This window comes from Platichthys flesus, chromosome 7, assembly GCF_949316205.1.
Source record: "Platichthys flesus chromosome 7, fPlaFle2.1, whole genome shotgun sequence".
Lineage (NCBI taxonomy): Eukaryota > Metazoa > Chordata > Actinopteri > Pleuronectiformes > Pleuronectidae > Platichthys > Platichthys flesus.
Window position 1 is genome coordinate 18,837,413 of NC_084951.1, and position 24,310 is coordinate 18,861,722.

General features: G+C 42.7%; 2 protein-coding genes across 2 annotated transcripts; both read right to left on the bottom strand.

The window, feature by feature from the left end:
• Positions 1-5,558: 5,558 nt before the first annotated feature.
• aar2 (AAR2 splicing factor) lies at positions 5,559-8,298 on the bottom strand. Its single transcript, XM_062392724.1, has 4 exons — positions 8,219-8,298; positions 7,226-8,130; positions 6,908-7,137; positions 5,559-6,434 (listed from the first exon to the last, which is right to left on the bottom strand). The coding sequence occupies exons 2-4, from the start codon at positions 7,998-8,000 to the stop codon at positions 6,267-6,269; spliced, it is 1,173 nt and encodes a 390-aa protein (XP_062248708.1). The 5' UTR covers positions 8,001-8,130; positions 8,219-8,298; the 3' UTR covers positions 5,559-6,266.
• A 3,331-nt stretch (positions 8,299-11,629) lies between these two features.
• Positions 11,630-22,792, bottom strand: prpf6 (PRP6 pre-mRNA processing factor 6 homolog (S. cerevisiae)). The gene is made up of 21 exons (XM_062392023.1): positions 22,578-22,792; positions 21,806-21,965; positions 21,518-21,636; positions 21,300-21,378; positions 20,750-20,926; positions 20,150-20,278; positions 19,927-20,021; positions 19,680-19,836; positions 19,142-19,304; positions 18,157-18,275; positions 17,809-18,027; positions 16,494-16,616; positions 16,255-16,376; positions 15,957-16,095; positions 15,424-15,543; positions 14,490-14,666; positions 13,736-13,869; positions 13,191-13,282; positions 12,883-12,997; positions 12,624-12,750; positions 11,630-12,403 (listed from the first exon to the last, which is right to left on the bottom strand). The coding sequence occupies exons 1-21, from the start codon at positions 22,763-22,765 to the stop codon at positions 12,251-12,253; spliced, it is 2,907 nt and encodes a 968-aa protein (XP_062248007.1). The 5' UTR covers positions 22,766-22,792; the 3' UTR covers positions 11,630-12,250.
• Positions 22,793-24,310: the final 1,518 nt, after the last annotated feature.

The window sequence follows — 24,310 nt, forward strand, 5'->3', positions numbered from 1 at the left end:
GGAAGAGAGAGATTTACTGTTGTATTAAAGACAAATGGGAATATAAAAGGGGAGGTGGGGTTTTCTTCTTCCAGTGGCTTTTTAAAAGCTCCATGTGTCCAAAAACAAATCCTGGGGTTTTTCACACTGAGCTACAGCTTGATCAGTGAGGACTTCACACACCTTCTGAGAGAGAAGAGGAGGTCACAAGAAAAAGAGCATGACGAGAACATTTACAAATGAGACTAAGAAGAGATGAATTGGAACTATCATGTGAGGTTAATGTCAAAAATGAAAGACTGTGACATGTGACTGAAAGCTCCACAAAAAGCCACTCCACAATCACGTTAATATGTGGCTAAGGAGGTAGTGCGGGTCATCCAGTGATCAGAAGGTCAAGGGTTTGATCCCTGACTCCTTCCGTCCTCATGTCGAAGTGTCCTAGGGGAAAGACGCTCAATGGTAAACTCCTCCCTGGAAGTGCTGTACCAACGTGTGCACGTGACTCGAGGAGTGAAGTGCTCTGAATTAATACTTGAATCTCATTTTTCCAAAGGGTTTCTCACAAACAGACACATTTTCTTTCTTCCCATTCAAAGAAGAAATTAATGGAATGCTCCATCCATCCATCAGGTCCAAAGGAAGCAGGAGCCAAGCCCTCACTGACCACACAAATCACCAGCGTGTCGCATTAAAAGACCAACTCACATTCACACCTACAGATCATGTAGCTTCTTCAATTAACCTCAGCTGCATGTCTGTCTGACTGGGGGAGGAAGCCAGAGAACACCCACACAGAAAGACCCCGGCCAACCGGAGAATGGAACCGAAAACCCCAACCACTGAACCACCCTGCCGCTCAAATCATGTGTTCAAATCATCTGAACATTTTGTCAAATCTCAAGTTTTGCCACAGAGAGCTACAAATTGAATGCAAAATCCAAAGTTTCCAAATATTTTACGAGTTGTTGTACAAAGCAATTTTCTTTTCCATTTACCTGCACATCAGGGAATTGTAAGGTTAACAATGGTTTTAGTGTCTTTCTCAATGACACGTGGACACAGGGAGATACCATCAACCTCAGTGGAGGGGCTCTTCTACCTGAGCATCAGCAGCAGCCCTGCACGGAGCCAGGTTCTAGACAGAGCAGAGACTCATGTGCACAGTTGCATCTCCTGAATTATTAATATTTACTAAGAGAGAAAGCTACGAAATAGGCAGGTTATTGTATATATATATCCACCGTTTAATAAATGTCTGAATCTTTTCTTCCCACCTGCTAATAAATAATCTTTCATACCTGACATGTTGGGAGCAGGAGAGGAGGCATGTGTGTGTGTATGTGTGTGTGTGTGTGTATGTGTGTAAGTGTGTGTTTGTGTGTGTGTGTGTGTGTGTGTGTGTGTGTGTGTGTGTGTGAAGTCAGAATAATACATCAGAAACGTCTGAATTATTCACAATCGAGGGACGGTGCTGCTGCAGGCGGCAGAGTGGGTGAGCAGGAATGAAGCTAACAAGCGATAGGAGGTCAAAACAGGTACAACAATGAGTGTTTTCCTCCTTTTCAGAGCACTGTTTGAAAAGACCTGGTCCACTCAAGGATGTGGGGCTACCAGCAGGGCTCTGCTCTGGCCTCAAAACACACACACACACACACACACACACAGTCACTGTCTATGGCTCATGTTCTCTATACCCATGTTGTTCTTGAGCAGTTTTGTGCCTGTGTGTGTTGCGTGCTTGCGCGTGTGTGTGAAAGCAGAGCCCTCCTGTGCGTGTTTGGTGGTGCAGGGGTATTCAAATCCTTTCTGCTGTGACAAGGTCTGCCAGAGTTCATTCTCTGAGTGCCACAGCCAAATACAACACACACACACACACACACACACCAAAAATGGGAGTCAGAGATCAGTCATCTGATGGGCAGGTAGGAGGGGGGGGGGGGGGTGAGAGTTATCTGATGGGACTCTGGTCCATGCAGGCTCTTTACTGTGCTTCATTCATAAAGACTCGTCCGGTGTTTAGTTAAACTCCTGGACGATAAAGGAGCAGAAACCTCCACGTGTCCTGTGACAACCCTGAGAGGTGAGTGTGTCTGCAAGTGTGCTAATCACAGCATGTACTCGTTTCCCCTCTACAACTTTAATTAGTCAGCCTGGGAAATGTCTCGGCCAGCTGTCGCGTCCTTGTGCTGTACATGATCAGAAAGGCAGACACTAACACACGTGTGCTGACCAGACCTCAAAGGTCCACCGCTTTGTTTTCAGCTCCTGGCTTTAATCACTTCAGCAGATCACCATAACAGAGCATACTGTTCACACTCTCTCTCTCTTCCCTCTTCCCTGGCAGGTATGACATTTCCAGGAGGAGATTTTTAACTTCGTCCATCCTCGCTTTCAGTGACCCCCCCCCCCCCCGTCCATATGTCTGGGCACCAGAGATCCAAGCGTGCACGTGCCCTCCCTTGACGCACACTCATATACATGTCCTTGGAAAATGTACACGTGCCTGGCTCACAATTTGGGTCATGCAAGTAAGATATGTGAAAAAGGGGGAATCAAAGCCTGGTCATCTCACACGCACACACACACGCACACGCACACGCACACGCACACGCACACACATGCACACACATGCACACGCACACAAACTATTTTGAGGTTGACAAAAAAAGTGAGAGAGAGCGGCAGCTATTGTGTGTGTGTGTGTTTTTGTGTGTGTTGTTCATACACACTTTTCATCACAGTTTCAAGTCATTGAACTGATTTTTTTTCATTTTCACTGTTTCACCTCAAAAGTAAAAGTTCAAACTGTTCGCTTCACTGCTGAGGTTTGTAAATACACATATTTTTTGCATTCACACAGTAAACTCGTTCCACTTCTGCACCAACATCTTTTCCCACATGTTATCTTACGACACGGGCAATTACCAAAAAGCCCACTTTTTTTTGACAAGCTATTCATTCTAATTATGCCTCTTGCGATACATCAAAGTGGTCGTAGAAAGAAACAGACTTCACATCAGTGGCTGAAAGACAGACTACAGGCAGAGAAATGGCAATCATCAATCGTAACAGAAAAACGTGAGAAACTTAAACTTGCATCTGAAACTTCTACAAAAATGGTGTGTTTAGAGACGTGTGAAGGATCAGGCAAACAGGAAACAGCCGTTAGAAAGTACTGAATCTCTCTGTGCTGATAATCCTGCTCGTGTATTTCTGAATTTACACCGATCGCGGACAATAGTCTCTTTTCACAGAAGATATTCTGACCTGTCACAGTAAAGCCGCTTTCAGACATGACCTCCGGGTAAAATCCAGAGAATTGGCTGCAGAGTTTTCCTAGAGTCTGCGCCTTTCACACATGCACAACACAGCGGGAGGTTTTCTTGACACAGACGCGTTCACAACAGCAACGAATCCTGAAGAAAGGCCCAAGTGATACTGGCAACATTAACCACTGGCACTAAGTAGTAGAGCACACACCTCCACCGAAACCCAACAGTCTCCTTATGAAACCACATTTAAATTCACTAGATGCAAATAAAATGAAGATGTTGCAAAAGACACTACCTTGCAATTTAAAAACTGGTAAAAAAAAACATTATTTCATGGATTTTCCCTGATCTGGATCCACATCAGGATTTAACTGGCTCTTTCTTAATCCATACCACATCCTTTCACTAAATGTGGTTGTAATCCATCCTGTTGATTTTACGTAATCCTGCAAACTAACAGACAAAGAATCAAGAATGAATAGAAAGGCTCTCAGTAGAATGCACAGCTCTGCCAAGGACCAACAGTCCCCTTTAAATTCAACCAAGCCACACACACTCATAGAATCATTGAAATTATCTGAGAATAAATGTTTGATTTCTTTCATCAAGAACCATGAATAATTCCCTGGGAAGACTTTTCCAAAAAATGCCCACAATAAAGTAAAACAATTCCTGGATCCTTTGTCCAGATCCATGAGAAAATGTTATGGATTATTTCTTGGTCCATGTTCCATCGTTCCACCAGGTTACATGGAAATATGTCTGTAGTTTTTGAGTAATCATGCAAATTAACCAACAAACTAATAAACAAACAACAGATAGAAGTAAAAACACAACTTCCCTGGCAGCAGTAATGTTGCATAGCAGATGCTTGGGTGAAAAGAAAAGTTGAATTATTCCCCTACACACATAATCAAACACTGCACATTATCATCACATTAACATTAAAAAGGTAGAGTCAGTGCTCGGTCGAGAAGCTGCACACACACACACCGACACCCATCCTCCTCCATGCAGCGAGCTGGAAGGAAGGAGAAGGAGAAACGAGGGGCTGAGCAGTGAGAATGACCAGCTCACATCTAACGGAGAGAGAGCTTCACTGCCAGGGGCCTGCTGTGGAGGTTTGAGGTTCCGCTGCACAATCAATGAAACCAGTTTCCCAGCCCGCTTCCTTCCTCGGGGCGGCCGCACCAAATGAAATAAATAAGGGGAGATTAAAAGGAAAATGGTTGCCATACCAGGAAGATGGCAGGAGGCCGTTCCCCGAGGGTGAAGAGGATGCGTGCGGCACAGAGACGCTTGGACACTGCGTGAGGCTATTTGCTGACTTGATGTATTTCCAGGTTTAATGGAGGGGCTGGTGTGCCAGGGATGTCCCTGTGGTGTCATTGCCTCATTGACAATGTACAGTATTTCAATCCCCGGAGAGGAAAATGGATCTGCAAATAATTGGGGTACATTTCCTTCCCATGTTGCGCTGCTGAGATGTTTCCACCGTGTGTTCCAAGCCCCTCTCTCCATTTAATTGCATTCAAAAGGAAAATAACAAACCGGCGCAGGGCCCCAGTTGTCTCTGAGTGGACCACGGACACGGAGCTCATTTTAAGATGTGTGTAAATGTATCAAAGGAGGGTTTTTCATCTTAAAGCCGACCATTAACATTGATTTCACAAGGGCATCTGTCGTCTGGGAGGAGGATGGAATCCCTCCAGGATCTCCATCAAAAAGCCCCAGACTCTATTGATTCAGATAATTACATCAGATGGCTTTGGTCCCTTTCACAGCAGCTACATGGTTACAGATGAGTTCACAGAGCCGGGGCACGTCAAAGCAGAGACGTCCAGCTGGAGAGACAGAGGGTTCAGGAGGGGCATGGGGAGAAACTCATGAGTGAATGGATTGATGGAGCAACAGGATAATACGGAGCCTGTCCAATCCTTCACAGTCACAGAGCACACACACACACACACAGAGAAAGAGAGAGAGCCAATAGATTGCATGTAATTATCTCATCCAGTTGATCCCGTTTTTATCTGTGCAGCCTCATTCCTTCCACCTGTTGCTCCTCTTTGATCGTTTCCATCCCGCTGCCAGTTCCAACTAAAGCTTAAATCTCTGCAGCGACAAAAACAAAAGCTTTTCATTCTGTGTGAAAACGTAATTTATAAATTTACAGTGAAAGTTCAAATGAAGATACGTGGAGTTGTAAATCTTTCCAAAAGGCCTATGACTGCCATCTAGTGGAGGAAAAATAAATGATTCCAGCTGGGACACATGCATTGACACACACTTCACAACTTTCTTTGTATCAAAAGTGTTGTTTTTATTATAGTAAACCTTGGATCCAATAAATCATAGAAAGTGTAAAAAAAAGCTGAAAATGAGGAAAATAAATGTGATCTTCATATTTGACCAACTTACTGCCAAGTATGGATGCAGAAAACGAAAAAAGATTAAGTTCATTAATGTATGAAGGATAGAATCATTACCGTCCCTCAGTACCTTACTCTATTGTCCTCTAATGAAACGCTGTATAATATGTGTAGATTTCGCTTTTTTAAAAGTCAGAGGTATTTAGTTTACACATCACGGTTAGAGCTCTTTCATTCATACATTGCTTACTTGGCAGTTGTGGTGAACAGTTAGGTGATCTGTCTCTTGAAGAAAATGACAGGTTCTTACCATTAATCAAGTCTACAACCATTCTTATTTAACTTTTTAAAATACTAGGGTGTTTGTTTTGGGAATAAATGTGATGAGACTGTGGCTATAAAACTTCCAAGCATGCTTGTTGAGCATGAGAGAAATGACCACCAGAGGGCACCGTTGATATTCAGTAAGCTGCATCTCCACTGTAACTGAAATAAGGCTGAGCTGCAAACTCCTGTTAAGGTTATGTGAGAACCTCTGTGTGGTGTTAGAGCTTCTCTGCTCTCCCTCAGCTTCAGATCACACTCAGTCCTGTCCCATGCTAATGATTCCAAGGATTCAACATCTTAGTCCAGAGCAGCTTCAGTCCACTGTCACACCTTCAGGCAGCTCCACCACCACGGGGGCGCAGTCGTCCGAGTCCGCATCGAAATCCCAGCGAAACTTCTTGGTCACGTGGGCTTTGAACTTCTCCGCCCTCTTGCGGAGCGTGCTGTCGACACCGGGGCCGACGGCAAACTGGAAGAAGTCCTGCGAGGAAATAAAGTCAAACAATTAGTTTATATATATGTGAAACCTCCTTTGACATTTAGGTCAGGCTCTGACAATGCATGTGGGGATTTAAGTAAAATATGCCGTCATCTACTCCGTCTGTTATAAAAATGTTAATGACACGAACAACCTTTTTGTCAAAAATCTAAGAAAATAATTTAGAAGGATCCACTTTTTCTTTTTTTTCCTCTTCCGAATCCTCGAAAGATAAATAAAACCTTCTACTTTCTATATTTCCATACCGACTGGAATGTGTGATTATATTTGTCATATGATTTTCTATCTCCTGATAACAATTCTAAACAAGTTAAAACATTTATTTCCTGTGTTAAGACAGTTTAACAGTTGCATCTACATCACATGATAACTGTAAGCCTAGATCGTTTATGTCCTAGTGATCATTTGTATTTTATTTGTTTCAACATGTTGAAATCTGAGTGTGGAACCTGCACCTGCAGTGTGGAGGTGAGGAAGTTGCTGTGTGACACAATGTCGACGAAGAAGTCGGGGGGGATCTCTCCGAGCTGGTGGTAGAGCACGGCGATGAGTCCCAGGTAGAGATCCTTCCTCTTCCGCATGGAGTCCTCGGAGCGACACAGCAGATTCAGCAGACGCTTCCAGTGCTCGAAGCCCTCGTACACGTTTCCCAGAATGAAGCACACGAAGGCAAACTGCAGCTCACCTGAGAGAGGAGAGGGAAAGTTAGTAAAGACATCAAGTCAAAGTGTGGCCTCTTTTAACTACTTGATGTTGAGGTTTTAAACAAATACCGAGGAGGTGGAGAGGCTGCAGCTCGTAGTTCTTCTCCAGCACAGTCTCCAGGGCGTAGCTCAGGTCCAGGCTGCACCGGGTGATCTCTGCTGGCGTGGCCCCAGGCGGGTAGGTCTTCTGGGGGATTTCAGAGAAGCGCAGCTCCGTCCCCTCCCTCGGCTTCATCCGGGGGAGCCTGTCCAGGCCCTCCTTCATGCTCTGACAGGCCGTGTCGTTCCTCGGCTGCTCGGCCCGGTCCTTGGTGTGTTTGAACTCAACCTCTGGGACCACGTCGCTGAAGGCGCAGATTCTACCGGACACGGGCTGCAGCTTTTTGGTCAGCTCCTCGCTCAGGCGGTCGGTGAGGGACACCCATTTCCTGATCACCTCGTACGGATAGGGGCCCAGGTGGGGGTCCAGCTCCTGCAAGGTGGCCCGGGTGCGGCTCACCTGCTCCTCGTCCTTGGAGGCGGAGAAGTCCAGGTCTTCTTCTTGGGGGTCCCAGTTCGCCAGCAGGATCTCTCTGGGTTTGAGGGACAGGAAGAGGCCCTTCTTGGGGCCGATTTCACTCCCGCAACTCGGTGCGTTCACAGAGCTGTAGTGGAGGAAGTGCAGGCCCGGGGGGATCATCTTCACCCCCTTGAAGCGAGGGCCCACCTGCCAGCTCTTGCAGTCGATGCCCAGCTCTGTGCCCTGGGGGACCCCCAGCAGCACCAGGGTGGCCCCCTCCTCAAACCGCCTCAGGGCAACATCTGGATCCATGTCCATGCTGCTGCTGCTGTCGCCACTGGCCATGTCTCTGTCCAGGACCTCTTCACTTCGAGCTGCTAGTCAAACCGAACCGAGCTGAGCAACAACTAAACTCTTTCAGCTGAGAAACGACAGCGTCTCATGTCCAGAGGAGATGGAAGGACTCCGTGTGTCGCTGAAAAACAGGAAACGGAAACATTTAAACGAACCTTATTTAAACCGTAAATCTGTTTAAGAAGTGATAGAGGTATTTATTGTTTTACCTTGAATGAAGACTTGTTGATGTTTCGCATCGTTGTGAGATCGTTTAGTCGAGGCTGTGCAGCATATAATAAGTTTCCGGGCGGAAACAGCACTGTGAGTCGAAGGTTCCGCTTCTCTATTTTAATTCAATTATCACCTTCAAGTTATAGATTATCACTATTACTGTCTGTGTCTATCTTTAGTTGATTTTATGCATTATAATGTTGTATTTTAAGATTTAGTCTTGCACTGTTTTCCCCTTTTGAAATACACTTAAATGTGCTGTGTGTGTTAGTTTGATGCACAACTTTTTACAGGTTCGGTTATTAGGGCCCGAGCAACTGACAGGCACTGACAGCCAGTGAGGCCCTATTGAAGTTGTAAGGATTATTATTATTATTCAGGCTAATGAATTGGCTTTTTCAGGGCTTTAACATGCTCAAATTCATACCAAAATTTGCTGAAAGTTATTAATTAATATAATATAAGTCTATAATTTATCTTTAAATCTGTATTTATATTCGACTTCAATAGTCTTTCAATCCCATTATACTGAAAATATTTTTATTGAATATTACCATCAGCACATACCTCTTTACAGTGAAAGCTTAGTAGTTCTGGTGGAAAGATTTTTTTATTATTTGTCTATCATTATTATGCTTTTGTGTTTGACTATTTTGTGTGACGCTGGAGGCATACATTTCCCTCTTGATCAATAAAGCATCTCTCAATTTATAAATCTACTACTGTTAGATTAATTATATAAATGTTATATCTACCGAATGTTTTATTTATTTTTTATTTCAGTGTCTCTGTGAAAAACACTAAACAATAAAACTATAATGTATAGTATTTTTCTATTAAATATTTAGGCCTAATTATTTACTAATTTTTTCCTTTATTTAACACTAATGTATGATAGTTGAGTTATACTGTAATGCTGCTTTTACGGTTTGTCAAATAGGGAGAGTAATAATAGTGTCAACAACAACCACAATAATAATAAATACAAGAGAAGAATTAAAATGTTTATTATATAGTGACAGAGGCACATTTCATGCTGAGTGTTCTAACAATGTAAGTCGCTTTGTACAAAAGCGTCAGCTAAATAACATGTAATGTAATGTAATGTAATGTAATGTAATGTATGAATACAATCACAAACATGATAGTTGCTACAACAGGAAGAGAGTTCAGAAATGATCTTAATGCATTGTGGATATTTAGCTTAGCTTTATCTGTGCTTTCTGTAAAACTATTCCGAAAAAAACAAGGACATGCAAAGTCTGGAATAGTTTTACTACACAAAACAGTGAGAACTTGACAACAGTGAACATTCATGACATTGTGTTAGATGAGAAGTCACGTCATGTCCACTGTTAGTTAGATGTGGAGAACCTATAGTGGAAATCCACCTGATGTCTTCATGAGAAAGCTGCAGGTTCACAGGATCAGGCCGAGACATCACTTGCTACTTTGAGAGCTTGTAGACGCTCTGAAGTTTCTGCCAGCAAGTGATCAACGCCTTGATAACTTGGATCACCTTGTTCCTCTTTCTCTTCTTACCTCGTATTTTCTTGACAGTGGAACAAGAGGTCCTCCGCCCCTGAGAGAGTATAACCAGAATAGATAATTGTTCAGCAGTGAAAAAAAGAAGTAAGTTGGTAACTTAAATTAAATAAATAGAAGACATACAAGGGACATTCAAGGTCTATCCTTAGATTCTCTGTAAACCATTTCTCCAAAACCAACAACCTTCTGAAGAATAAAATAACCTGTAAATATCTGGATGCGGTGGTGAGTCGAACATCTCTTTCTTTGCTCGCTCTGTTGATTGTGGTAAAACTTAAAATTAAGAGTTATGTTGAGTCTCCTCACCAGATAATCAGGGCTGCAGTTGTGAACGACGAGCTGCTCCATGCTCTCCACTGGCTTCTCCAGATCAGACCGCTGCTCGCCGCTCCTGTGACACCGGACCTGCTGTGTCATACCATATATTGAAACCAGGATGCGACGTGCCTGCAGTGGGGAAATAGCCGTTATAGCTCATAATTCCCTCTTCTGTTTGCATGTTTTAATTCTCAATGTGGAGCAGCCACCGAGACGGATTATGTGACATGCTGTTGTGATCATTACACTGTCCATGGTGCTGAAAGTGTACATTCTGTTTACCTTTGCTTGGGGACAGGGGTCTCTGTCTCTGGAGGTGTGAGTTGAGCCTGTCAAATTCTACAAGAAAAACCAAATGTGTATTTATCAACATAGATTAAAAAATTGTCTGTCATTCAAAATATGAGTCAGCAGAAGTAGTGTCTGTTAATCGAAAAAACTGCAGCAGACACTGGAGGGCAGCCTCTCATCACAGAGGTGTTCACACATCCCCCCCCCCACACACACACACACGAATACACTCACAAAGAGCATGCTGGTTAATGGAGTTTGATCATAAGATATAAATCTGTTTAAAAGCAGACATTCTCCTACCAGACTCTGCAGCTCAACGAAGATGACAACTCTGTAGGAGTCCAGGATTTCTTTATAGTTACATCTGCGTTTACCACAATGACAATTGACCAACAACAGAAGCGCCAGGACACTGCGGAGGGAAGATCCGGTCAGACACTGCAAAACACAGAGGTGTGTGTTATTATGAAAGAATCCTTTTTAAATCATTATATCAGGAATAAAGGATGATGGGTAATTGTTCATTCGGCTCATGCTCGGATGCGCACCAACATCTGTCCCTCTCCAGATGTTTGGAGACCACGCTGACAGTCGCCTTGTCCGCAGACCAACATCTGTCAAGCTCCCCGTCAGCCACCACATGTTTTTAAAAGTTCTCACTCACCATTTATCATGTCCTGCTGCAGGATCCTCACACGAGCAAACGCATCTCAGTCAGCGCCACGGAGACCCGAGGAATCAGCCCCTGATCTTGCGGGGATCATCGCACCCGAAACCCCTCCAGCCCAGGACTTTCTCACGCTTCCTCCGGTGGATAGGTTAACACGGTGGCGGATAGACTTCCAATAAAGTGCCCCGTGGTTTTGTCCAACATTAACAACGGCACACTCCAGTTTCCTTCCCCCGACATGGATCGCTGACGCTGGGTTTAGGATTTCACCAAACTCCAGTCCGATCAAGTCGAGGAAAACTTCTGCAATCAATCACTTTGTTCTCCACTCTTTCGATTTCGTTGCAGGGAGATACAAGACCGAGGAGGAGCAGCTGTGGATGTGGTGGAACACTTCTCCCCGAAAGACATTTAATACTTAAAAGCCCACATTTTCACAATGGGTGGTTTAACTGGATGAAATCCCCAGAGTCTCCTATAACGACGGAGCATGGAGGATGAGTGCAGGTCAAACTCTCAGAAATAATTGATGCCCATCAAGTCATAACAGTGTTTAACTACAAAGCTCGACAGCGACTGGTGCAACAAACTCTGTTTATTGGAATCCTGGAAAGTATTTTTTTTTTCAAACTCATTTCAAGCAAGCAGTGTATTATAAAAAATTAGATCACTACAACATGAGAGATCAGTTATTAGCCCCTGACAGTTTGTATACACTCACAACTTGTTGAACAGACAGAGCCAAACCTACAGCTCAAACACACTCACACTACGAGGAGTGAAAATAAAAAAATCCACTAAAATGTGATGTTTAGATGTTTTAACCAAACACATTTTTTACAGAGCAACTACAGATCATTTGATTCCTACATGCCAAAATAAACTGTTGAAGGAGGAATGAAACTGTGTGTGTTCGTACATTTGCCTAAAACAGGGTACTGAAATTATTCATTTTCATTTCTGCAAGTTCTTTTTTATTCTTTCAAAGTCTTCAACAAACCACAAATGCTGAAATTTGGATTTTGACACTGATCATCAGAAAAAGCAGACCAACAACAAAACATGTAAAGGGGGTCGATCTCAGTACTTTGTATGTTACGGAGACGGACAGGTTGAGCTTGTCCATCGCCGTTCCCTGCTAGACTAGTGACTGCCAGAGTCCTCAACCTGCATAGAGTCCAAATGTCCTCCCTTAGTCTTAGAATGTATTCTTGATCTTGCTGGCCACCAGCACTAAGATCTCTCCCGTCTTCTTCTGCCAGTTCAGGACGTGTTTGGACTCGGCACACCATAGCTCTCCGTGGCGGGGCTCCGTGTTCTCACAGCGCTTCCGCACCTCTTCCTGTTGTTCCTGATGGACCAAACAACAGTGGGGTTGGACATAGCTTTTGGCAAAAGCATATTTGGTATCTCTTTGGTATCAGTTTTAAGTAGTAAATTTGAATTGACTGAATTTAGATCTTTATAGGATTCTGGGATTCCAATCTTGCTGATGTTTAACTGCAATTTCCCCCCCAAAGTCTCACAGAGACTCTCAGCCAGAGAAGGACCGTCAATAGTTAGACTCTCACCTCGGTTCCATGTTGCTGCTCAAACTTGTAGAAGAGAGCCCAAGCATCTCCAAGATCTGGGTCAATCTTCACCGTCCTGAGGAACCACTCTCTGGCTTTGGTGATCTTACGTTCACTCCAAAACAACCTGAAAAATACACACAAGATCAGTTGGATCAAAACATTGTCAAGAAGAAATGTTAAAAGCAAAATGGAATGTAAACCAGCAAAGACAGGGCTTATTATCGAGAATGAAACGAGGGAGAAGACATTGTCATACTTGGCTACAGCGAGCAACACGTGGGGATCATGTTCACACTTCTTCAAAGCGTCCACACTCTTAGTTTTCCTTTGGGGCCTGGCCTCCAGAAACACAGCCTCAGCCCACAGGATACCTTTGTAGGAAGCAACAGGGAGTAGAGGGAGATGGAGAATTAAAGATAACAGACGGAAAAAAACGAAATGCCAAAAGTATTTCAAAATTGTTGTTGTGTTAAAGGTCTGTAGGATGGTTTTTTGACAATGATTTTAGAACAAACTCAAACAAATGTCCTGAGACTTCACACAACAGCATCCATATGCTCTCACCTGAATTGGGGCACTCCTGCAGGGCTTTGGCCATGAGTGTGTTGGAGATGTTCTTCAGTCCGGCCCTGAACTCCAGTCGAACCGAGTCCAGCCTGGTTAATATGATCATGAACACATCATTTTAGACACAGAGCTGTCAAAGTTCGAGGTATTTTTAGTGTTATAATATGACATGAATCTCAGTTTGTGTTTCTGTGCTACATCTCAATAAATGTGGTACGAGCCCATGTTGTCTCATGTTCTCTGATTCAAGTTTCTACTTCTACAGAAATGAATACAATCTGTCTGTGGGTGTTGGTGCAAGCTCTTTCTCCTCCATGCAGTGAAATGAAAATGCCACAAAAAGCCCAAAACATAAAATGAGTAAAGAGAGGGAAGCCCCTTCAATTTTTAATCGCCCATTTCATAATAATCACTTTAAACAGTCACATTATTATAATTAATTCACTAATAAGCTACACAGGAGACTAATTTCAAACTTAAGTGCTTCCTGCTTTTGCATTCAAGTGGCTTATTCACACTTTGTTTGTTGTGTGTTTTCTCACCATAGCTCGGGGCTCTGGGGGTTCTTGAGTCGTGCCTTCTCCAGGATCGCTCTGGCTCTGGTCAGCTGTCCCACTCGCTCCTCAAGATGAGACAGCAACAACCACAGGGACGTCGAGTGGGGACACTTCTTCAACTGAAGCAACAAACGAGACACATGCCATTTATTAGAGAAACACCAATTTTCATCAAAAACATGTGCGAGTCAGAATTCCTCTACAAACACATGTATGGTGAAATAAGAGAGCGCTATCCGATGTGGAAAAAAAACATAGTAATATACCATCTGATCATGACCTGTGCTATTATGCTTAAATTAACAGGAAATTACATTTAATATATACAGATCAATAAGACATAGAGATGTTAAGTAGTAAATTGTGGTTTTTAGGTTCTTTTTTGTGTTGGGGAGTAGTTAACTACGTGGTTCTCTGTCAGGAACGAGTAGGTTAAAAAATGTCTGGTCTATTATATGAGCCAGAAAACCTATATATGATATAAATGATCAAATATGAATCCAGAATGTCCCCCCCCCCACATAAGGACATTTCCCTATCTGCCCATCCACTGTAATCCCGGAGTAGCCGGGCTAGAAGCACTCTGACTCAGCCAGTGGAGCTCGTGCGAGGCGCCTTGCCCGACCGTACTTTTTTTGCTTAATGCAGTTCACTCTTATGATCATTTGTGAGACAAATACGGACATTCACTTAAATCAAAGTTAAAATTTGAATGCATTCTTAAGATCCCTATCCTCACCCCTTGGTTGTATGCTTCCCTGGCCTTGTCCATGTTTTCACCCTGCTCCTCGATCTGGCCTCTCATCATCCAAAGTTTTGGGAAGTCCTCGTAGTGCTTCAGGGCCTCAGTGCACAGCTCCTGGGCAGCTTCTATGTTTCCCAGCACCCACTCCAACTTCACTGATTTCATAAATACCTGAAGAGATTACAAATATACACAAGACGTTTAGACAGCAAATCGGACCCTGTGAACTACAACTTGAAATATACTTATAATAGTATTGTATAAAATTATCTGTAAATATATGTCTTCTGTAAATACACTACCATCATGCAAATACAAACTTACTATACAAACTTTCCCAGGCAAAATCTCATTACTGCTTCATCAACACCATGTATTTGTCTTATCTGACCGGACAATCAGTGCAGCCTACGTTAAAGCAGGTTTACACACTTATATCTGTCAATGAATACATTACAGATCATCAAAAGAGCGGTGGAGAGGTCGACTGATAGACAGAGTGGTAGTTTGCTTTGAACAACTGTTTTGAGATAAAGGACCCTGGCAAGCCTGAACTTGAGAAAACAGCATGTTTGTAGAAACTCTCTATTTCAATGCACTAGTGACTGACAATTAAACAAAGGCTGTAAAGCTGAGAGAAATCAAATCTGATAATCAAGCCACCAGTTCCAGCATTACTTAGAAAAACAAACTCAATGTCCTGATACAGGGGGTCATGAAAGGACAGTGTTTCTTTGTACAAATTAATAGCCCAAGAACATGGTGTCCTTATGGCCTCGATCTTGACAACAAAACAATATGCACATTCCATATTTTTCTCTTTTCAGTATTTTTTATAATATAATTTTTCCTATTTTTTTTAAGCAGAGAAGTGGAGTTGATGAGAGTTTGAAACAGGGGAAAATGTTATTTTTGTCTTCTCACTCACCCTGGCTGTTGGGGCGCTGCTGCGGGCCTTGGCCAGCAGTCGACGGGCTCTTTCATACTCATTATTCTCAGACTCCAGTTTGACAGCAGCCAGCCAGATCTCTTCACTGTTAGGGTTAGCCTAAAAATATAATTTGGGTCAGAGGTCGAACAAATTGATGAGACAGAGAAACATAAGAAAGGGTCACACATAATCCAGTTCAGACATGTCCTGTTGAGGATTTCCGGAGAATTGGGTCCGGACTTTCTCCGCTGTTCACCTTTCACACAAGAAAAATGCAGCTGGAGGTTCTCTGCTCAGACACGTCCAGAAATGCAAAAAAATCATCTGGAGGATCAACTTTCTCCGACTGAGTCTGCAGGAACTCTGCAGAAGCCTAGGAAGTAATTTGTATCCACACATACAACTCCTCCGGAGAAAACTACGGAGAATCTATGTAGTTCAGTGCATGCCTGAAGCAGCTATAGATAAAACACATGGTCACATAGACACTTCATGAACAGGTCAAAATATGGTATTGACTGCATCATCACCTGGAAGGCCAGAGCTAGGATACTTCTGGCTGCAGGCACATCCTCAGCCAGCCACTTGGACTTGGCACCCATCAGCCACAGCACCTCGGCCTTGGGACAGTGAGCCACAGCTCTCTGGAGCAGAGCCTCCAAAGACTCTCTGAAAGATGCAATGAAAGAGTAATGGATGAGAGGAGCACAGTTAAAATTGACTAAGCAGAGTAAAGGAGAGAAAAGCAGATGTTAAATATAGTAAATAAGAAACAGACAAAGTTCCAGCTTTAGAGTGAGCTACATTTACAAAAGAAGAGCTGGTCACCTGGTGCCGTGGTTCTTCTCAAAGTAGGCGGCTCTGAGCCAGACACTTTTTTTACTGGGGAACACCTGCAGAGAGTGGGCGTAGATGGCCCTGGCACACTCCAGCGCTCCATGGGACACACACTGAAACATAACAGATGAGCATCTATAAAACTCCACTGGTAAATGAGTATGTGAAGTTCATCTCAAGGAGTTTGGGTCTAAGCGTGGAATGTGTAAAAAACATATCGCATTACTCACACTGTCCGAATCCTCCATCCAGGTGTGTTTACGGTCCTCCTCTTCAATACCAATCCCGATGACGGCCCTTATCACAGCCTGGCAGGTAGCCACACTGGATGCTTTGTCACATTCCTCTGCATCCTGCAAGAAAAGAGGAAACATTGAGGAGGGAAACGATTCTGGGTGTACACAGGAGGACAATGCAAAAAGTTAGAGCATTAGTTAGTGACACCAATTTGAGAGGAATGATGGAGCTGGAACCAGAAACCTGGAAATGAACCTGGATTTCTGATTGATAAGAAATAAGTCCATCTGTCGTCGGGGGTTTCAATGAGCATAACACACAGTTCCAGACAAGATAGTCAGGAAAAGAGCAAGTGTCAGAAAGTTATTCTGTGATTGAAAAACAAGCGTGAGCGGCACTAAAAATGTCAAGACACAGAGCTGGCTTCTATTCTTTTGCACCCAGATGAAAAAGCAGAAGGTAGCTTTGCCAAAGTATACTGGCAAGCGGTCAAACACATGACGCAGTCTCTACTCACTCAACATTTAAAAAGTGAAAACATTCATTTCTTCAGCTTATAATTTACAGGTTTATTTTGCGCTAAAGGTAGAGACACAGGTGAACAAATTCAATGGTGTAGACAGAAAAGAAACACCAGGCTGGATTTACTCCAGTGTTTTTGCACATTACTGATGTTTTTGTTATGGCAGAAAAACACCAACAACTTTGTTACCATTTGTTTACTGTTTCTCTAAATTTTGAAGTGACAGTAGACTGAGAATTATAACTTAATCAAAGTGCCATTCCTTTTTTAGTGGTGCACAAAGACAGAGTAAATTAGTTACATCTGTACATCACAACACAACAGCACTAAAACACATAAGGTTTTCATTAGGGGTGGAAATCTCTAGTCCCCTCATGAGTCCATTCAATTCTGATGGATAAGATTCGTCGATTATCGATCAATCAAAGAAAGATATTTCTATACAGGATAAAAAAAATATATTACCCTAACCCTTCATCTTCACAAGCCTCATGATTTGTGCTTTGAAAACGTATTTTTGACAGTTACTGTTATTACAATTGTAATTTACTAAATAAGATTTTCTATTCAAAAATCGGACCACAACAGTCGGTCTATAACTGTATCGCATGACTCCGCTGTTCAACAAGAGATTCTGCTCCTCTGCTCTTTTCTAATCGCTCACACTATGATCAGATCTTGACAACTGCATTTCGTTATTGGTCTACAAACAGCTGCAGTAATTGCTGCTGTGTCTTTTTCTCTCTCAGCGATGTCAAAGAAATAACGAAGCCACAGCAACCCACCGTTATCCACTGCTCTCTGTTGATCTCTACACCGTTGGCATGCAGAGAGGTGATGGCTCTGTCGATGATCTTCTCCACCATCTGAGTGTTGCCATTGGCCTCCTCCAACTTAGCAGCGGTGATCCAGATGTGGCGATCAGTGGGAATGTTCTCTCGAGCTTTGTTCAGGACACGACGGGCGTTCTCGTACGTCTCTAACCGGGCCAGTGCCAGCCACAGCTAGAGAAAGAAAGACAACAATAATTTAATATAGAGGTAGGTGCAAAGCTTAGTTTGTTGCATTGTATTGATGTGGATGCATGCAATGTATCATGTTGGTGGAAAGAAATCTACATGTGCTAAGCGTACCTCCACACTCGTAGGGCAACACTCAACAGCTCGGCTGAGCATGATCCTGGCATCCTCTGGCTCCTCCAGCTCAACAGCCGTCTTCCACAGTCGAACTGACTTGGACACGTTCTCCAGGGCTGCATGAGTAAGAGTTACATAAGAGTTCAGTCATTTCATTGAGTCTTTTGTTCCAAGAGATTTACAACCAGTGAGCAGGACTGTGTGTTGCTCAAGGAAAAAAACTAACTCGAAAATTTTCAAATCCTCAGACCATGCCATACGGTTTAAATGAACATTAAATTTTTTTTTTACAGAAAATAAACAGACCTTTATTTACACTAGCAACACATTGTGTGCAGTGGCAAAAAAAAAAATAGAGACGCTACTCGCTTGAGTGAATGTAGAACCAGGGCATAGAACATAATAAAATTAAACATTATACAACAGCAAATCCTGCAATACAAAGTTCAACAGCGTCTGGGGGAAAACGCAGAGGCAACTGAACATGTAGAGGCGGAGAGACCTCTTCCACAGAGGAAGCTCCCCATCCATCTCTGTCACTGCGGTATGCTGCTGGGAAATATTAGTGTGCGTATGTGTGTGCATGAGGGCACTGACACCATGGCGCTAATCGGGTGCTTGGCCTTGATGAAAAGCCAGAACCACAGCTGCCAAATGTAACCCTAATAAAATCTTTTATGCAATCGTATGATTGGAGGGAGTGAGTAGCTCTGTGTCGGTGCCTCTTATGACACAATGGACAGATTGAGACTGGTTGTGAATTTTTGCCCTGCAGACAGTAGTGACTTCCTTTTGGCAAGGAAACCATTAAATATAAATGAATACAGAGCGCTGCTGGGAACACACACAAGCCTCTCGTCATAGCAACATGACAGCAACAGTGTGTTTTAAAACTTTCAATATCTTTACAACCAGTGGAGAATAATTTAAAAGCATTCCTACGGTCAATTAGATCTTTTATAACATTGTATGACTGCCTTACCCTTCCTGAGGACTCGTTTCTTGGCCCTGACATCTGTCTCCAGCTCTGCAGCTCTGATGTAGATGCGGACAGACTGCGGCATGTGACGGACGGCCTGGGCTACCACGGCTTTAGCCGTGTCCCCAGGCTGGAGCCGGGCTGCCTCCAGCCACACATCCTCACTCTGGTGAGCAGAGAAAAAATATATTTATAGCATCAGGATGGCGAGAAACAAATTAACCCATCAGCCAAGCAGCATTACAGTGTCATTACATGAAATAGCTGGCGATGCAAAATTGAATAATAATAACAATGATGATAATGAACTTTATCTGTTTCGTACAAGAAAAGTAGAATAAGCTCAATTTCAATTTTGTGCTTCTATGAAAACTTACATAGATTGAACATCATAAACAAGGATAGAAAGCCATACAAAGTAAACAGTAATAACTTTCTTTGGACAAGTATTATAGAAACATACAAATTGTATTACATGAATTAAAGTTTATAGACATAGATCAATGAGCTTAACATATTTACAAATTCTGTCGGTCCTTACCTTAGGACACATCTCGGTGCCTTTCATGATCAGGTTCCTCGCCACCTGTAGTTTGCCAGTCACCTCCTCCAGCCTGGCAGAGGCAATCCAGGCAGGTGGGTGATGGGGATTGGTCTCCCTCACTGATTTCAGCAGCAGACGAGCCTTCTTGATGTCACTTGACATAAGGAAGCAAAAATAAATCATTAGACCAACAACATTTTACTTTAGACACATAAGGATCTTGGTGTCCCTTCGGTGTTTCTACCTAATGTCTCCTCCATGTGTGGGGATCATTGAGTTGAGATCTGTTAGGTAACCCTTAGGATCCACCACTGTCTGTCCACTCACTGAGTCAGAGACCTGAAGACAGACAACATGTAATTACTGGAGATAGAATAAATAAATACTGTGCATTTGGATATCTAAGTGCAGTGCGAGTTGTTGAACAAGGTAAAAGTGAAGTTGACTGAGGATGTTGCATCACTTACCTGACTGAGCCTCATATCCATGAGTGTGTTCCTGGCCTGACCAATTTTCCTCATGTCCAGCTCTCCTGTCCCTGGCGTCATCAGGCCGGGGGTCATGCTTCCAGGGTAAGGGGTGTTCAGACCTGCCAGCTAGGGAAGAAAATAAATAATCGTCAAAGAGAAGAGCATTTAATCTTGAAAAAGGGTAGTGAAAAATAGGCCTGGATCATGTGACTGATAGACACAAAAAAGTCGAAACAATAGCTTTCCATTGCTGCAGAATGACAAATACAGTGCAGTATATTCATAGTAATAATGTAAGATCAGAATGAAAATGTTTTAATCAGTTGTTAACATGCCATTTTTCGATTTGTGTGTGGTAATTGGTTCTATTTGCAGAAATGGTCAATCTTACCAATCAGATTGGCACAAGCTGGTGATTCCATCCGGTTACAAAGTAAATGTCTACTGAGATTGCACAGTTGAAGTAATTTGTTTCTCTGCAGTGAGATATCATGACTCCTGCTGGTGCAAGATGAAACTACACAGTGCTCACTGATGTGTATCTGTCTTAATATAGATATCCAAAGTAAAGCAAATTGTCTTTGTGTATATACTGACCCCTTGCAGAGGGTCAACACTGGTGTGCTTGTCTCCGGTCTGCAGGTGTTTGGAGAAGAAGCTGTCGGGGACAGGGGTGAGCTTCTCATAGCGGGGATTCCTCTGTCGCTTGTTCCTTGCATCTCCAACCTCAGGGATGCTCAGCCACTCTTCTTCTGACACCTCGGCCAACTTTCTCTGTGATAAGAGAGAAAATAATTAAGGATGACATTTCATAAAGAGATTTATAAATGGAAAGTCAGTGATTTGGCATCGCTGTAACAAATATGGTGCCGTGTATCGCTTTATATCTTGTGAAAAAGCTCTAACAGCTTGATTTAATGTAACCCTAATGACCAGCTGGATCATCTCAAAGGGTCTTGGTGGACAAGGTTACAGCTATGATGTTGTAACTATTTTTACAATTTAAAATAGGAAAATCAATTTTTTGCTTGGCAGCGACAGAGTCACTAAAATGTGGAGAGACAGGTGTAAGATGAGGACAGCCGCGAAAAAACGGCTTGATTTGGGTTGGAAAAGGCAGCAGTCTGGCACATGTGCACCTTTGTACCTTTAGATCTGAAAACTGCTGCTGTATCTTGGGCCGCTCCATACGATATTTCTCAATTTCTTCCTTTTCTCTCAGCTCCCTAAAAAAAGAGAGAAGAAAACTTTAAAAACAAGCCTCACATACATTACAAATTGCAAAGGATGTCCAACATGAAGACACCGTGTGAAATCTGGAGTAAACTTCAACCCAAAACCCAGGTGAGAGAAATGTATTGCTACCTTCTTTCTTTGCGTCTTTCATCCATCCTCTTGTCTAGTGCAGCATATATAGCATCTGCTTCTTCGTCGTCTTTCTCATAGGGTCCACTTGAAAACAAGCTACCTGCATATCCATTGAACTAAAAGATAAACAAACAGCCTAATGTTATGGGGATGGCAGAAAATATCACAGAATCCTTATGACCTGCACATTAATGGTCTGGTGGGCTATGAGTTTTGAAACTTAATACACAATTTCACATTAGAAAAACATCAAATAACAGCCAGAGACAATCGAGTCACAGGCACCTCATCATAGTTGGTATCATTGAGATCTTCTTCATCCTCCTCGTTCTTTTTCATTTGGTCCCCAACTGTCCTCTTCCCGGGGGGTGCATGCCGATCATCCACTGGATCATTGGCATCACGAGCAGGACCAATATCTGATCGGGTGGTGAAACCAGTTGCACTGAGGAGAGATCACAGAAATAAAGATATGGCATAGGACTCGTACAGGGAAATTCAATAAAGGATTTGAAAACGTATGTGACAAATGTGCACTCGTCATTTTTGCTGTTTGACTAATTGAACCAAGCTAGCTGGCCTCTTAGTTAAATTGAGTTTAAGTTGAATGATCAGCATTCACTATTGTCAGAGAACTGATCAGAAAACAGAGTAGACTTGAGAAAGTAATGAATGAGGTTATGAACACTGCATCGACAACAGGCTCCAATTGCCTTTAATAAATATAAACTATGAAAACAATTGTACGGTCGGCCAATCATATTTGTTTGACGTTACGTTAAATGAATTTATTCAATCATGCAATCACAGATAATGCCGAGCTAATACCTTAGTTATTGCAAGTAGCTACTGTGTATTTTGAACATTAATTATAAGTTCATTAAGCTGATGTGTTGCTTTTGTTACAACGAATGTTTTATTATTTATGCTTAATGTGTGTATGTATACACGTGTTACCACCAGGAAAGTTCGCTGAACCAGAGACTTCATTCAATAGACCGAACTTAGCTTGTTAGCTAGAGAGCGGTTAGCATGCTATGTAGCTGAGTTAGCTCACCCTCTGCCCAGACCGGGGACGTAGCCGAGCGGAGCGGGCATCCCCAGGAAAGGCTTCTTCTTTTTCCCCATGAGCGGAGAGGCGAGGGGTACGGCCGGGGCCGCACCGTTGGCCCCCGCGGCCCCGGCGCCTCCCGCCGATGCCTTGTTGGACATTTTGGGCGCCTGTTTAGGACCAGAACTCGCCATCGTTTCTGTAACGGCGAGGAGGCTCACTGCCGGATAAACAACAGTCGCACTTCCGGTACAAGCGAACAGCTTCTGGAAAGATCAGCACCCCTACAGGTGAGTCTTGGTGCTGTTTATATAAAAAAGAGTCTCTAATGGAATGTTTTAAGCTCATGAAGTTGTTTGTATGAATCATATACATGTCTTAATTTCCACCTTCCGCTGTGAAACTGTGGTCGGAATTATAAATATTTGTAATCTATTTTATCTCACGGTGGTGTCGCTATGTTCACAGAAGCCACAGGAGGGCACCAAATACCCAACAAAAAGAGGCCTTTGCTCTGAATTTAAAAGTTTAAACTTAATGTTTTTTAGAGAACTCTTCCTAATGCAACTTTTCCAGTGGGTAAATCCTGTAGCATGAAGTAACATCGTGACATGAAATTGTATAACTCTCCCAGAAAGAACTGAAACAACTTTAAACCGAATGCTTCGTGCGTTTTTATGCTTTGTTTTGTGATATTTATTCATGATTTTACTTTGCATTTAAAGCATAATGTGTATTTTGTAGGAGGCATTCACGCAACTTCAATGGCCTATTTATAATAAGACCGGTAATTCAATCAACTAATCAGCAAAATAGGCCTTTTACATATTTTATGATGTAACCTCATTTATTCCCTTGACTCCACATCAAAAGTAGACCTGTGACCCCAGTCATGCAATATATATCACACCTGACATGCATAATATCTGAATTAAAAACCTTCCCATTTGTAATCTCAGGGATTTAGCAGGGTTCCTATTTGAAAGGATCCTCATGTGCTCCAAAGTAAAACCAAGTTTGCCTTAATATACTCTGGCTCCCTGAAAAAATTGTGAATTAATAGTTTAGTAGAACTGAAATTGACTTCATTTCTTAAAGAGGATGATAACATGTGAGGCATATATTTTAAGTGATTTCAGTGCAGCTCTGACAGACATGTGTTAACGTGTCGCAGCGATAACTCATCTTACATTATGGGTGAAAGATATTCACTTTGGAGAGTCTGTATTCAAACATGAGACTGGAGGCGGCAATGGATTTAATTACACTCTAACATGACATTTCTGGGCTCCATCCTGTGAGACGAAGAGAGGCCATACATCAATTAGCTTCAGTCACGTTTAACTTCACCCACCCATAATCTGCCTCAGCCCAGACCCTTACATTTCTCTTCATTTACATTGCCTGGAGGGCAGACATCATCTCTCTCCTGGGAGAAGATGTTATGATGAAAATGGACTGTCAGACACATCAGAAGATATATGGCGCCCATAGCCGAGAGCCAATTTCAACATGAAGTGCTACTCGAGGCTTGATTACACCCAGTTATTTCATTGCTTTTAATTTCTTTCAATTATTTCTATGCAGATTGATATGGACACGTATAATGTGCAGCTTGAATTCACACTAAATATGTTTTGGTCGCAATACTGACCATAGATGAATGATTCGCTCAGTCTCTTTGTTATACTTAAATTATTAATAATACTGCCCAATACTAACAATGTAAAAATCGCTCA

Excerpts from the sequence above, each read along its gene's own strand:
- prpf6 (XM_062392023.1), bottom strand. The coding sequence starts at position 22,765 with ATGGCGAGTTCTGGTCCTAAACAGGCGCCCAAAATGTCCAACAAGGCA. Across the intron at positions 21,966-22,577 it reads GTCCCCGGTCTGGGCAGAGG|TGCAACTGGTTTCACCACCC; the intron begins GTGAGCTAACTC and ends ATCTCTCCTCAG. Across the intron at positions 13,283-13,735 it reads CCCCAGAGCCCCGAGCTATG|GCTGGACTCGGTTCGACTGG; the intron begins GTGAGAAAACAC and ends CATATTAACCAG.
- aar2 (XM_062392724.1), bottom strand. The coding sequence starts at position 8,000 with ATGGCCAGTGGCGACAGCAGCAGCAGCATGGACATGGATCCAGATGTT. Across the intron at positions 7,138-7,225 it reads GCAGCCTCTCCACCTCCTCG|GTGAGCTGCAGTTTGCCTTC; the intron begins GTATTTGTTTAA and ends CTCCTCTCTCAG. Across the intron at positions 6,435-6,907 it reads TCCTCACCTCCACACTGCAG|GACTTCTTCCAGTTTGCCGT; the intron begins GTGCAGGTTCCA and ends ATTTCCTCGCAG.